This window comes from Melozone crissalis, unplaced genomic scaffold (genome assembly GCF_028551555.1).
Source record: "Melozone crissalis strain CALT ecotype California unplaced genomic scaffold, PUWL_Pcris_2 ptg000009l_1, whole genome shotgun sequence".
NCBI classification, from domain to species: Eukaryota; Metazoa; Chordata; class Aves; order Passeriformes; family Passerellidae; genus Melozone; species Melozone crissalis.
This window is the reverse complement of record NW_026535787.1, coordinates 2069029-2084372: the sequence shown is the minus strand read 5'-3', so window position 1 is coordinate 2084372 and position 15344 is coordinate 2069029. Positions and strand designations below refer to the sequence as shown.

The following is a 15344-nucleotide window of genomic DNA, read 5'->3' as shown; positions in this document are numbered from 1 at the left end:
CCTGGGAATTACATCCCAAAACTGAAACCATGCTGAACTGAGTGATTTATTATTCATAAAATGCAGTAGCAAATCCTTGCCTGGAGGGTTCAGCCACTTGGAGGCATGATGGCCTCAGGCTTCAAGGGGCTCCTGGGCTTTGGGGGTCACCATCACCACTAAAATCCTATTTTTCCCCCCAAATCTTGCATTGCAGATTGTGTTTTGAAGTAAAGGTAAGGTCTGGGATGGGTTAATGGTTCAGAGTTATTTTTCCTTCCTCTTTAGCTGGAATTTTAATCTCAGACACTTCAGTGGCTGCTGAGGAGGGTTTAACCCCTCCTGCTCTTTCCCACTGATGCCCAGAGTGATCCTTCACTGTGGAAATCCCTTTTCCTTAACCAACATCAGGAAAGCTTTGCTGGAATGACATATCTGAGAAGCTGGTGGCCCCCATCAGTGTCCCCCACCGTGACCTTACCAGGACCCTCAGCTAAGCCAAGACTTGACCAAGGGAAGGACTTGGGAGCAAGGGAAGGGCAGGGAGCATCTCCCCACCTTGGGAAGGAGCCACCCAAGCCTGGCACTGTGTGGTGGCCCTGGTTCCCCACAGTGGCTCAAGGCTGGATACCAAATGTCCTCACTAAAGCCTCTGGCCCAACAGGTGGCAAATACTTCACCTCTCCACGCTTTGGTTAATGAGTATTTCTGCCTGGGAATGATGGTGTGAGGAGCTCTGGATCTGCTGTTGATCCAAGCAGAGGAATCAAAACCCAACTGCCCTGTGTCAGTGGGAACACTGGGTGATCCACCATGCTCCACTCCTGGGTCTTTCTCCCCACCTTTAATGTTTCTTTTCCTTCCAGGACAAAGCCCAACATCTCCTTTCCACACCCAGGCCAGAATTTTAGGAGTGGTTCCTGAAGTGGTGTCTGGGACAGTGGTGGGATGGTGTCTGCTGGTTCAGGTCGTTTGCAGAGCCCAGGCTGGGATCCCAAAGCTCACTGGGACCCCACAAACCAGAGTGCCATTATGTTGGGAGACCTGGCTCAATGCTGACAGACAGCTCCTGGTGTGTAACACAAACGTGAGAGGGGAAAAAGGGCATCTCAGAACTCTTCAATTCTTAGGATCTGGGGATTTTTTGGCCCAGGTTTAACTGCAATGTGCTACAAACAGTGCAAGGATGATGTGTTGGTATTATTTCCCAAGGTCTGTTGTTCTTTATTAATCAAGCCAAGTAGGGAATCTACTGATGATTGGCTCTTTTTTCCTTCTCCTTTCCCTCAATACCACCCCAAAGGGCAGCCCAAGGGTGCCCCTTCCCCACCCCACAGCACAGTCTTCCCCCACTTTGTTCCTCTCGAGGCTGAGGAGATCAACCAGAGCTTTGCTCTAGATTTCCTTCAAAACCAGCAGAATCAACCAAATCGCCCCCAAACAGAAGTGCCAACACCTAACCTGACAAACTCCTGGGACCAACCAGAGGGAGGGAAAATCCTCCTGGGACCCCTAGGCTTGTTATTCCCCACTTCATGCTCAAGGGAAGGAGCTCCAGGAGCAGAAGCCAAGCTGGGAGACTCCACCGAGAGCATGGAACACTTTTGGCACACTTGAGGCAAAAATCAAAACCCAACCAAGCCTTTGTCTTTAAAAAAATACCCAAAAAAGTCCCAAAAACCTTGTTTCTATGCTGCGTTTAGTGACAAGGATTTAAAAACAAACTGGCCACAAGCATTGTCTGCAAATCCAAACTGCCTCTGCTGCCCTCAAGACAACTTATTGCTCTACTTGGACACCCCGAGGGGGGATGTCACCAGCTCCCTGTCCCCACGTCCCAGGTAAGCCAAACCCCTCCAAATGACCCTGATGCCCACAGCCTCTGCGTGCCTGGTGTCCCCCATCCTGCTCCACGCCAACTGTGGATCTCCTTCCCTGCTGTCACCTCTTCTCAGGTGCCTTCCCGTGAAGGAGGCGACGTGTTTATTGCTATTGCTTCCTCCTCTGCCACCCCTCCAAGCAGAGCAGCCAGACATCCTCCCCCTCCCCGACCTTCCTCCCTGGTGCTGGTATTTGTGCTTGGATGAACATTCCTCCTGGAAGTCTTGGAGCTGCAACCCAAAGAACGGGAGGGGGACACTGGAGGACTGCCATGGAGGCAGTGCAGTTTGGTTTTACCTGCCAACACCATGGGTGCAAGCTGAAGCCACCCATCTTCCCCTTGCCCTGCCTTGAAGACTCATCTCCATCAACCAGACACCCTCTTTTCCCACACCACCATACTCTGGAGAAGCTCCTCAGACCAAACCCTAAACCTGGATGAACTCCTCAGACCAAACCCTGAACCTGGAGGAGCTCCTCAGACCAAGCCCTAAACTGAGAGAAGCTCTCCAGATCAATCCTTGGACGTGGAGAAGCTCTCCAGATCAATCCTTGGACCTGGAGAAGCTCTCCAGCCCAACCTTTGGACATCTCCTTGCTTCCCTCAGCAGCTGCCCAGCACATCTGTGCCTGCAAGCAGCAGCCACGCAAGGAAGGAGCCTCCTTCTTCCCCACACTGCCCCAGGACGTGGCTGAGGGGAGCATCCCGTTCTCCCAAGGGGTTCCAGATGCTCCCAGGGCATGCATCTTCCTGCTGCTCCCTTCCCATCACCCGTGATCCGTGTGCCCAGTTGGAAAAAGCAGACCAAAGACCCGCTGGTGACCAGTCCTCGTGCTTCCTAAGACAAGTGTGTTACGTCGCTAATTATATTTATATTCTCTTACTCCTACAAAAAGAAGGGATGAGTTCAGAATTCCACTGCAGATAATGCATTTATAATCTATCACGACAGCTATCTGGAAGACACCAATTTTCTTGTAATATGTTATGAAAGATTGAATAATTTATATTCTTCAACTAAAAATACCCAAACCAAATCGGAATAAGCCTGCCTACCAGCGCTGTGCTTTTCACATAGTACCCTGAACATCAACCACTCTTACTAGCCAAAAAAAATCTAGGCTCTTGTCAACAACAACGACAACAGAAAAAGAACAGAAAGAACCCAAACGAACAAGAAGTGGGGGGATCTTTGCACCACTCAGCTGGGCAATGCTGGAAAAGTGAAGATTCTGAGCTTTCAAATGATAGGACCGAAGAGAGAACTCGACTATTGCTCAGTGTCAGTATGTGTGTTACACAATTCATGTGGGAGGGGGAGGAAGGGGGGGAAAAAAGAGGCAGAAGATTAGAAAAAGCAGCTTTTACAAAAACCACTAAAGAATGCATAAAGTGACCCTTGCACTTTTTTTTTTTCTTTTGTTCTTGCAAACAGACGAGGCGCTGCAGCCCAGCGGCCGCAGCACCGATGTAAGACTTGTGTAGTTGCATACAATGTTTGACTCCGGATCTGGAAGACAGCAAATACATTAAAAACTGGGAGTTAGAAGGATGTTTTCGTCTTCTCTGCACCCCTGCACCACGTGGAGCTGATCCATACGGAATTTAACCATCCCTGTGGGCAATTTGTCAGGCAGGGAGCTGGGAAAGCAGCAGCTCACCCGTGCTATCCAACGCAGAGGATTACAAATATGCAGATGAGCTGCTCCCTGCTAATTGCACACCAATTTGGGAGGGGCAGGATTAGCCCGGTGTAATTTGTGTGGCACAGGGAGATTTCAGATAACCCCGGGGCTGATGGGCTCTCCACGGGCAGGCAGCATCGTGTTCCCATCAGCTGCCTGTGCTGGTAATTGGGCATGATGGGCCAAGGGCTGCAGGAACGAGCAGCTGGGATTTCTGGGATCCCAGGCGTGACAGGAACACACAGGCAGTGCACGCAACCCCGGTGCTAATGAACAGCCTGATCTCCCAGCAGGGGAAAGGAAATATTCCAGGGACACAAAGATGGGGAGGGACTCTTTGTCAGGGGATGCAGTGAGAACGGTTTCAAACTGCCACAGGGCAGGGGTGGATGGGATACCGGAAGGAATTCCTCCCTGTGAGCCCAGAGAAGCCCCTGGAAGTGCCCAAGGTGGGGCTGGATGGGGTTTGGAGGCAGCACTCACATGGATTGGCCAGTGGTTTACCAGTGTGGAGGTACGTAGCTGTAGGTGGGGGTTCCTTGAGCCCTGTACGTTGGCACGGACACTGGATGTGCTCCGATGGCGGTGTGTTGGGGGGTGGTCAACAAGGTTCCTGCAGGGAAGGGAAACACTTGGCACGGAGCAGAGGAGCTGGCATTTGTGCCTACAGTGGAGCAGGGACAGCACCAGCTGCCCCCCTTTCCTTTCTCCCTTTTTTCCCTTCTCCCTTTCCCCTTTTCCCAGATAATTCCTCTGCCCACCAGACCCGATTCAAAGGTGTTGGACCCACACGATTGGGATCAGCCAGCACCACAAACAGAATAAGAACACCTGAAGCTCCAGCAGATTTTCCATGCTAGCTCTGGCTCTTAACCTTAAGGTTTTTCCTTGGTTTTTTTCCAGTGTTCCTTGTCCCTAAAGACAGGAAGCACAGCTGGCCACAACCTGCTGACATCTACCTGCTGAAAGCACTGCGACAGCAAATCACTGCACAGATCTGAAACAAACTGGAAGGGATGAGGGATGCAAAGGGAGATGAGGAAAAAAAACTCAACAAATCTCCAGGGAAAATTGAAATGAGCCTTTTTTTAAGTCTGCAGCCGGTCAACAGAGGGATTTTAGGTCAGAATTTGCACAGTGCCTTCATGGGGAGGGAGGACACAGCCCTGGACTACTCTGTTCTGGGAGCAACTGGGTGCTCAAACCAAATTCTCAGTTTCTGGGTATCTCTCTACAAATGTTATTAATGAAATTCTAAAACATCCCACATACATTAATTACATTTATCCACTTCTTAATATAAGCAACAGTAAATCTCTCAGAGTGGTTCTTGTCACATCCAGGCTGCAATATCTCTGCTTGGAATAGGGATTGTGTCCCATTACAGACTCCTACTTCACAGCTAATGCAGATGCAAAAGGATGAATGATGCATTTCTTGGCATAATTCAATATACAATCCCAAGAATTGTTAACGAGAAAAATACAGGCTTTGGGGAAAAAAAACAAAACCAAAAACCCTATCTTACTTAATGTGCTATTAATTGCAGTTAGAATCTGCATGTAAAATGTAGAGGAACAGGGAGAGATAAAACAAGGTTAACATTCATTTTGTCAAACAAAAACATGACCATAAGTGTCTTTGAAAAAAGAGCTTGAGGGAAATACAACTACTTGAGAATCAACCAACCTGGTTATTCCTTCAGTTAAGGAACAGACAGAGGAAGGGACAATATATTTAAGGACATAGAAAAATCTATCTAAGGATGCAGGAGTGAGCCAAACCAAAGGTCTCCTCCTCCAAATTGTTAAGGAGAAAAACCCAGGCTTTGGAAAAAATAAAACCAGCCCGTATCTTACTTAATGTGCTATTAATTGCAGTTAGAATCTGCATGTAAAATGTATAGGAACAGGGATAGATAAAACAAGGTTAACATTCATTTTGTCAAACAAAAACATTCATTTTGTCAAACAAAAACATGACCAAAAGTGTCTTTGAGAAAAGAGCTTGAGGGAAATAAAACTACTTGAGGATGGACCAGCCTGGTTATTCCTTCACTTACAGAACAGAGAGAGGAATATATATCATATATAATATAATATATACAATATATTTAAGGATACAGAATAATGTATTGAAGGACACAGGAGTGAGCCAAACCAAAGGTCTCCTCTGCTGAGTCAGATGAAGATTTGGGGTAAATGACTGCATTTTTGCCTGCACAGGAGCAGCACCCAGCAAGCAAACCCAGCAGGTGAAGCAGGGCAGCACCTGGGGCGCAGGGGGAGTTTTTTACCCCTGTTGGTTTCCTTACCTGCTGACATGGCCATGGTGGTGCCGGCCACCATGCCCATGGCCACGCCGTTGGTGCGCGGCGCGGCCACGGGCGCGGGGTAGATGGCCGAGGGGATGCTGTTGGGCTGCACCACCGTGGTGTGGTGGATGACGTGAGGCTGGGCCGCGTACACGGGCTGGGTGTAATAAGCTCCCTGGTGGAGAAGGGGAAAAAAACAAAATCCCATCATTATTCCAGGTTTTTTCCAACCTAAGGAGTTCTCGGCTCTGTAACTCGAGCGCTGCCCGAGGGCTGGTGGGTGGTGCTCCCATGGATGAGCTCCTGTGCCTGGGATGCCTTGAGGAGGCTGCCCTGGAACAGAGCTAAAGAATAAAGCAGGGATTTATTAAAAGGATCTCCTCAATGGGTTTGTCCTGGATGGATTCACTCCTTGACCCTGCTGCCTCCCTCTGATGGGATGAAACAGGGCCTGGACACAAACGTCTGCTGGTGTAGAAAAGGAACAAGAGACGGAAGGAAAGGACAAGCCATGGTTCTTGGGTCCAGGTATTGGGTCATCCAATTGGGTTTCACACAGGGCTCCAAAATCCAGGCTGCAGGGTTTTGAAACAAGGGGAGAAGGATGCACAGGAATAAAAGGAGCCAACAGAAAAAGGAGAAAAAGCTTCACATGCTAAGTAATGAAGGGCCTGAAATGAGGAGATGCACAAGGGAGAGAACTGCTGTCCCCAGGACAGGCAGCAGCACTGTAAGGACCTGCAAACCAGGCATGGGAGGAAAGAAAACAAGGATTTGAATCAGCAAAAGGGAGATTTTATTGTGCATTAGTGAAAGCCCCATTAGAGAACCTCTGAAGGTCTGGATTAAAGGGAGAAGGAGGTGCAGGGCAACTATTCCATCACTTCTTTCTTTCAGGAGCTACAAAGGTTCACAGGACAAATGGCAGATTCTGGGATTGGAGAGCAACCAGTGTGCAGGGGTGGGTTGGACTCCAATGGACTCGGGTGTGTTGGGGCATGGCTAAGGGCACAGGAGGTGGCACCTACCTGGGTGTACAGGTTCTGCTGTGGGTGGGCATTGTGATGGGCACAGGAGGTGGCACCTACCTGGGTGTACAGGTTCTGCTGTGGGCAGGCACTGTGATGGGCACAGGAGGTGGCACCTACCTGGGTGTACAGGTTCTGCTGTGGGTAGGCACTTCTGATGGGGTACATCGCGGTCTGGTACGGGTTCGGAGACGGCGAGTAGGGAGGAGGGGCGTTGTTACTCTGGGTTGGTGGCACCTTGTAGGGAGTCCCCGCAGTGTACCCTGCCACAGACACAGGAGGGGTGCCAGTCAGGGCCTGGCATGGCTGCTCAGGGCTGGCAGGAGGGCTGGGAGGAACCATCCCCTAAGCAAACAGGCTCCAAAGACTTTGTGGCATGGAGAGGAGAAGGCAAGGCTCAGCCCAGCCAAAACACTCAAATATATTTCACTTATTTACTCAAATATATTTAACTTATTTACTCAAATATATTTAACTCAAATATGTTTAACTTATTTACTCCACCAGTGTTCAGCAATTAGAGATGACCAAGATTTCAAGTCTAATACCCCACAGGGCGAAGAACACACGGAGCTTTTAGGAGCTCCCCAACAGCATCTCACCCCCTCCTGATTACGGCAGATTGGAAAAATAGGTGTTAATTAACAAGGGGAATAGCTGTGACTCTTTTCCTCGCTCACATTAGCAGGAGAGCAACAATCTTCCAATGAGAAGTGGGAAAGGTTTGAAATATTGATCAGAGCAGAAGTGCAGCCTCCTCCATCAGGACTCCTCCAGGAACCCAGTCAGCCACAGACCAACCAACCTCCTGGTTTTACATCTAATGGATTTTCTTCTCTATTCTGAACTCATTTTTCAAACAAATACCTCAGAGGCTGCCAGTTCTCAGTGTCACACTTCATTTCTGAGGGGTGTCTAGAGGTGTGGACCTGCCCAAGCCTGTGTGGTTTCACTACTTTGAATACCAGGACTTGCAGTGTTTCCTGATTGATGAATCACAGACAGTTTATCTCCTATATTAAAAAGGTATTAAAACACAATAACCCAGGCAGAGGTAATCTGCTGTGCTTATAAACTGGGGAAAAAACAGAACAACCTGCAGGTAAAACAATGTGAAAACAAGGTTTAATGACACAAGATGATGGAGGCTCCTCTCAGTCTGGCAGATAATTTCAAAACCTAATTATGACTAACGCCTTATTAGGATTAGGCTGGCGTGGCCCGTGCTGCTGCCGCTTTGTGGTTCAGCAGCAGCGAGCCTTTAAGCTCCAGCTTCTATTAAAATTGCTGATTAAATCCCTCATGTCACTCCAGAAATCTCAGCCTTATTGATCCTGCAGCTCACAAGTGCACAGAAATGGTTTTCTATAAAAGGCTTCTTGTGGGGGGGGGGGGGAAAGAGCTCAGTGGGGAATATTGTGTTGCTGCTTGTTTCCAGGGTTCACCACAAGCAGGATTCCTCAGCTGGGCAAGGAACTGACAGGATGTCCACAATTCTACCCCTCTGCCTCCCTCACGTGAGGCCCCACCTGCAGAGCTGCCTCCAGCCCTGGGGACACAGCAGAAAGACCTGGAGCTGCTGGACAGAGTCCAGAGGAGGCACCAGAGCTGCTCCAGGGCTGGACCGTGCCCATTGTACAGCTCCTACCCCAAGGAATGACAGGGACATCCTTTTTCCAAGAGAAAGTCTCCTAAAGACTTTTAAAATATTTATTTTTAATAATTCTTTAAATAAAAAGAAATTACATTTCTTCCTCTCACTTTGTTGTGCAATTGATTGGATTTAGGAGGAAAAAGGAGCCTGGAGTAGCTGTAAGGTGAGGAACCCTCTGACCTCACAGCACTCATGTCCCAGATTAGGCAGGGGCCAGAGGACACCCCACATACCAGGGAAAGCATCCCGGGGTTATCAGGGAGCTTATCAGCCCTGCTGGAGGCACTGCCTATCCTCTTGAGGGGTGAGATGACAAGGCTGCACTGGAAAAGCCTGTTTGACTGTGATCCCTCAATGGCATCTCCTCCCCCTGCTCCTGCTCAGCCAGCCTGGCTTACAAGGTGGGAGTTTCAGCAGTGCTCCTTGAAAATCAGCCTTTATTTTGGAATTCTTTCATTTTTAAGGGAATGGGGAATAATGTCCCTTTGGAGATAAACACCTGTGAACAACCCCGTGTTGCTCCCAGGGATCAAACACTCAACTAAGAGAGAGGTTTCACCTTCTCCACTGGAATTCCTCCTCTGCAGGAGCAGCAGGAGGGTCAGTGCTCTCCTTTTCATGATCCTTTGTGGTTTTAATCTATCAAAGCCAGGCTGGATGGGGCTTGGAGCCACCTGGTCTAGTGCAAGGTGCCCACAAGGGTTGGAACAAGATGATGTTTAATTCCCTCCCAACCCAAACCAGTCTTCAATTCTGTGATCCCAAATCACCCTGTCCACACATCACCCCCCAGCAGGGGAGGCAAACAGGCACCCACCACCCCAGTAACCCCAGAAGGAAAGGTTTACTTACTGAATGCTGCAGAAGAAGCCTGGTAGGTTCTGTTCTCCGTGCCGGTGTCCACAGGGAGGTGGAAGGTGCCCTCGGTGGCACAGGACGAGGAGGTCTGGGGCCAGGCCTGCTTCATCAGAAGTGTGGCTGGAGTGGGGACAGAGAAGAGGTGTCACACAGCAGTGAGGGACAGCTTCCCACACTTGGGTCACACTGCAATCACCTGGTTCATCTCTTCCCTCCAGGTTCCTGCCCCTGAGGTGCTGAGCCCCACGGAAGGGACTTCACATCTCAGTCAGGGCTTGGAAATCTTCCTGGAGCAAGGATGTTCCCCACCCTCCACATCTGCTGAGACTCTGAATTAACCCTCTCTGAAGGTACAGCTGTAAATCTGGAGTGTCACAGGGCTGCAAGCTGGCAATGATTGGGATCAATCCTCTAGATTGGGAGGCTGAGGAGGAATTGGCACTGGGGCCACAGCCTGCAGCAGCACAGCACATCCCAGAGGATGGAAATCCATCTCCCAGAGAGTGCAGCGAAGCACTGCTGCAGGTCTGCTGGTCCACCAAACCCCCCTGAGACTCTCCTGGACTCAGACAGGAATGGGGAGCACAGAGGACACCCAGCAGTGCTGCTCTGCTGGCCATCAGCAGCTGTGGGAGATACTCATGGGTGTGAGATCCACCCGGATGCTGGTCCACGGCTGGAGATGTGGAACCCTGCTCCTCCCTCCTCCTCCTCCAAGTGAACACCAGGAGCTTTGTGGGGAGTCAGAGGTTCAAGCCCAATTTCTCCTGCACTCAGTCACTGATCATTTTCTGCTCCAAGTGTCTGCCCTCTCCCAAAGGTTTGGGAGTTATTAAGGATTTCCAGGCTGCCTTGCTTTATTTTCCATGCTAGGCTGCACTCAGGAACATCACACTGGAGAGCAACTCCCAGCGCTGCCACAGAAACACTCCCTCACTTCTGCTTTTACTCAGAATCAGATTCACTTTTGCCTGTGGATTTCACAGAGGTTTTAATCTCTGAGACTGATGAGACAATTCATTGTAATGTTACACGAATCCTTCCTCTGTGGTTTTCCCTCTCCACGTTAAACCTGCCACAAAATCAAGGCAATTTGGGTTGGAGATGGCTGGGAGATTGCCACAGCTCTGCATTTTCTTTATTAAATCACAGATCCTTGGAGAATCCATCACTTAGAACTACACAAAAGGTGGACCAAGGAGGTTTCAGGAACATAAATACCTCCTGCTCCTTTGCAATAATTCACAGGGATCACAATCCAGCCATGACTATCTAATGCCATTTAAGGGACACTCCAACCAGTGTCTTCTGGATTTGGTTTATCCTCTCACATAAATAGAAATAAAATAAGGAGTTTTTGTTAATTATCAGTTTAACCCCTGGCAAATCAACCAGTGGGAACTGAGCAAACAAAGTGAGCTGTGGGTCTCTGCAGCACTGGGACTGCTCTGTTTTCCTGACAGGACCTTTAGATGACATGTGAAATGTTCAGGACATATTTTAAGTGGAAAAAACAAAATTATGAACCCTTTCAAAGCATTGTAGGCTATCCTGCTTCCCTTGAACAACCTCATTTGTGATGGATACAGCCTCCAGCCCTGAACAAAGTTTGCAATAAGCTTAATTCCCCAGGCAGTCCTGTGCCTGAGTGCCTCAAAATGATGAGAGCATTTATTCCTGGAAAGCCTTGTGAGGCACTACAGGATGTTCACCTCTCCAGAGCCCAAGATACCCCTTAGGGCACCCACTGGTGTCCCCAAAGAGTGGGTGGGCACCTCTAAAGGATGGCTCAGAGCTCTGCTGATGCTCCAGCTCCCTTCTGCAAAGCAGCATTTCCTCCAGCAGGATCCAGAAGCAGGAATGGGGGATTGGAGCCTCCATCCTGCCCCACAACATTCCCACACAGATCCCTCATTTCTGGGGCTGATTTCAGTCCTGCTCTGTGAGGGCACTGCTGCAGAGCCATTACTTCTGCCCTGCATTATTAATAAACACAGCTTCAGCCTCCACGAGCAAAATGTGTGTCCTACTTTCAGGAAAATAAAAAAGGGAGGCTTTAATGAAGGAAGTTAAAACAAAACAACCATGAGCAAGACAGAATGCCTGTGAGGGAACATGCACCAGGCTTAATGAAGACATACATAATTTTATATTTTTTTAATTGTGTCTCTTGCAGCAGAGTGATTTTAGATGCTCATTTCTGCATACTTAAAAGGGATTTTTTAAGAACAGTGTCCTAAAAAAACAGGCTTATTGCAAGCATGAGTTTGCAATGCTGTGTTTTGCCTTGTGTCTCTCCCTTTAAAAACTGTGGAAAATGCAGCAGGAAAATCACACAGGGCAGGAATTGAAGTGAATGGAAAGGAATTGATAGAATCACAGAACATCCTGAGTTGGGAGGGATCAGTGAGGATTATCTAGTCCAACTCATGCCCTTGCTCATAGGGCTCCTTTGGAATAATCTGGGGAATAATTTAACACCTTTTGGGCTCAAACACCAGCAAATATTCACTAGAAACCTGGCACTGGGAGAGGGAGAAATCAAGACTGGCTCCAGTCACCATTTCCCTTTCCTCACTGGAGGAAACAAGAGAACTCCAGGCCTCTCCAAGTTCCTGTCCTTGTTTCCCTCTGATGCTGTTGCAAAGCTTAGGTCACCACATCATTGAATTGCCCATGTGGATCCCAGGATTCTGGGAACCACGAGGTCAAGAGAAGAGCACGAGGCATGGCTGACTTCCAGTGAAGCTTCAGGGAGTGTTTGGAGAACATCAGGGGCAAAAGCAGGTGGGATTTGAAAACTGCAATTATCTTCGCTCAGGGGTTGATCTCCTGCCAAGATTTTGCATGGAATCCACCAAAATTCCTGAGGTTTGAGGCAAGAGGCACCTGAGAGGGAGCAGGAGATCTTCAGGGTGCAGCAGAGAGGGTGGTCAAGCTGGGACAGAATGGTTCTGCTCAAGAGACCTTGCTTGCAGGTACCTCCCAAGAACTCAGAAACCACAAGCTCTGTTCCGAGCAGTGTTGAGGGGCACCTTTCCCTGGGCAATCTCCACATGGAGAATCAGATGAACCCTGGGTTTGTGACTGTTTTTTAGTGAGCTGGAGGGATTTCTGCCAGCAGGAAGCACCCCCTGCCCAGCCTGGGAGCTTTGGAACAGGACCTTGTCCATGGATGGGATGTTCAGGAGCAGTTATTCTGCTGGCAACATGCAGCATCTCTTTTTTTTTTAGACTCAATGTCTAAAATCCCTTATTTAATCCCTTATTTAGAATTAGTCTGCTGTTTGAGAAGTCCAAGATTTTGGCCCCCAAGCTGATTCCCAGTGTGTTTGAAGGACACCAGGACCACATTGCTCTCCAGGCTTTTTCCAGCCTCCTGTGTGACAGCAGCTCCTTCAATCTGAGGAAACACTCTCTGTACTGATGGAGGTTTTAGCTCAGCCACTGAACCACAGAATTAGCTCAGCCCAATTCCATTTAGCACAGTTGAGGATGCTGTCACTCTGTCACATGTCCCCACTGCTGGGAGATTTTATGGCACTTCTTTTCCATCAGTTAGCTCTCTGAATCCCTTATTTTTTCCTCCTGGAAGCCTGCTTTCCATTGAGAAGGTACCACTGAGTGTGGTGCTGGGAGGTTCTGAGCAGCAGAGCCTGCTTCTGCTTCCCAGAGTGGTTAAAATGGTTTAAAATCCTGCTGTGATATTAAATGGTATTGATTTCAAGATTGCAAAAATTGTTTGTAACAGAACCACAGAATGGTTTGGGTTGGAAGGGACCTTAAGGACAATCCAGTTCCAACCCCGTGCCTTGGGCAGGGACACCTTTACCTAAACCAGGTCTCTCCAACTTGGTCTCAAGATTTATGGGAAACTCTATAAAAGTTTCAGCATTTTCATTCCAGTTTTAATTTCTCAATTTTAATCTTCATAGTTTCCTTGCTAGTTTAGAGCTTAGCTGTGTTACCCACTGGAAGGTTTTTGTTCTCCATAAAAATTGACCTGTCAGCTCTCTGGACATCAGGAGATTTCCAAGATGGAAATTATTAAATGGTGTCTAAGATGTACAAGAAGCAATTCAGACCCCCCAAAAATCCCTATCATTGAGTGCTTTGGGGTTTCCTCTCCCTTGGGTGTTCCCTTGGCCATGTGCCCATGTGAGTGGAGGAGCTGCTGCCTGCACAACTGGGGACAAGTGACATTTTGTAATATCCAGGCCAAAATGCCAGAATGCTGCAGTATTTACATTCCTGGCTGAGCAGGGAGGACATTGCCAGCCTCTGGCAGGACAAGCTACTAATAAATTTATGGGCTTTTTCTTATTCTATGGAGCTGTTTTCATTTAATTCCTCCAGTGTTTTATCCTTCAGGGGAAAGGAGGGTGGCCAGCACAAATCCAGGGGAACAAAAATTGTTTCATGTTCCATGTTAAGGCTTTAATGGGAAAAAATTCAGCTAAAGACCTTATTAAAAGCACATAAACCCAAACAAAACACAACAGATCCCTTCCAGAATCATCCACAATAAACAGCTTTATGGAATATGTGTAAACTGTGATGTGGAGAAGACAAAACCAAAAGATTTTGGCAACAAACCCCTCATTCCTGTTTCATCAGCCTTGGAAAGCGCCTGAGCCTGGGGAGCCACTGATTTTATGGCAACTGGGGGACTGAAAACTTGGCAATTAAGGGGAAGAGAGGGCTTAGCAAGACTGGCACAAAGTCCAGCTCTTCTGCTGCACACTGAGCTCCAAAGGCAGCTTCATTTGGAAGGGCTAAAACCCTGCAGCTCTTTTGAGGCAAAACCACTCAGAATAAACATCTCAAGCAACCAAAAGTCAAAGTGAAGGGTGAGATATTATTTTTCATCTGCAGTGCTTGGGAATGGATGAGCAAGGAATGTTTTGAGGCCTTTCTGAGGATTCTTACCTGGGGCGTAGCCGGGGCTGCTGGTTGGATACATGTTGGGATTGTAGGCTGGGGCAGCAGTGGGATAGCCTGTTGGATAACCTGAAAGGAGAGGAAAACACCATCAGGATTTTATCAATCCAGCAAGGATGGCACCCCTGAAAAGCAATACACAACCTGTGTGAGCACAGAGGCCACCGAGGGAAAACACAGGTGGATTCCCTGGGGATAGGAAGGACCACGAATGTGCTCCATGTGTGATATCATCAATGTTTCATCCTTATTTCTGCAGGAAACAAGGATCAGAATGCAGGTGTGCTCACTGTGCTTTGGAGAAAACTGCTGGGAAAATCCATACTCTGAACGTGGAATTCATGTACAAAACCCCACCAGCACAGCAATATCGGAAAGGATTTCCTGGGCTGCGTGGCAGCACTTTGGAGAGCTCAGCACTCCCATTAAGCAGAGTGCCTTGCTGAAGGGAAGGCAGGGATCCTGCAGGAAAACATGCCAGCCTTGGATTCACCCATGGCTGCACAGTGCTGCTCCCAGGAGGGACCTGATTACCTGCCAGGCCACCTGGAAGGGCCCTCTGGAGCCAGGCAGGGTTTAATGGGCACTTTGGGCAGGGCTGCAGAGCACCCTCAGCTCGCATCAGCCTCACTGGCAGAGGTTGGGGGAGTTCAGGGGAGCTGTGTGAGGGAAGTGAGGGGCTGGAAATCCTGGCACACCCCAGAGCCTGTGTGCACCCACACAGTGCATGCTGTTAGCTGATTTCTAGAGTCCCATACTGTCGCAATCATGTTTCTGAAGTCCTGTACCTTCTCAGTGATATTTCTTGGGGGCAGTCCTTCACAGCACAGACTTCACCTTCTGCCTGTTACTGCTTCTTGGTCAGGGCTCCTTCCAGGCTGTCCCTGCCTGGCCAAGCCCATCCCCTTTTATCCCAGCCCAATGAAGGACATCACAGCTGCAGCCCATCTAGAACAACCAGGGCTCATCAGGGCAAGGCCTGTACACAGATATTCAAATACAA

The 15344-nt window shown here is 48.7% G+C and overlaps 1 protein-coding gene across 2 annotated transcripts in view; it reads right to left on the bottom strand.

Annotated features, from left to right (window-relative positions):
* Window positions 1–2164: 2164 nt before the first annotated feature.
* Window positions 2165–15344, bottom strand: part of FAM168A (family with sequence similarity 168 member A) — a 120448-nt gene continuing 107268 nt past the window's right edge. For both annotated transcript variants that reach the window (XM_054270269.1, XM_054270270.1), the window contains exons 4-9: window positions 14330–14410; window positions 9395–9520; window positions 7009–7151; window positions 5861–6035; window positions 4030–4159; window positions 2165–3371 (exon numbers count right to left, since the gene is read on the bottom strand). In XM_054270269.1, coding sequence (XP_054126244.1) covers window positions 4047–4159; window positions 5861–6035; window positions 7009–7151; window positions 9395–9520; window positions 14330–14410 — 638 coding nt within the window. In that variant the 3' untranslated portion in view covers window positions 2165–3371; window positions 4030–4046. The remainder of the gene's footprint in view (window positions 3372–4029; window positions 4160–5860; window positions 6036–7008; window positions 7152–9394; window positions 9521–14329; window positions 14411–15344) is intronic.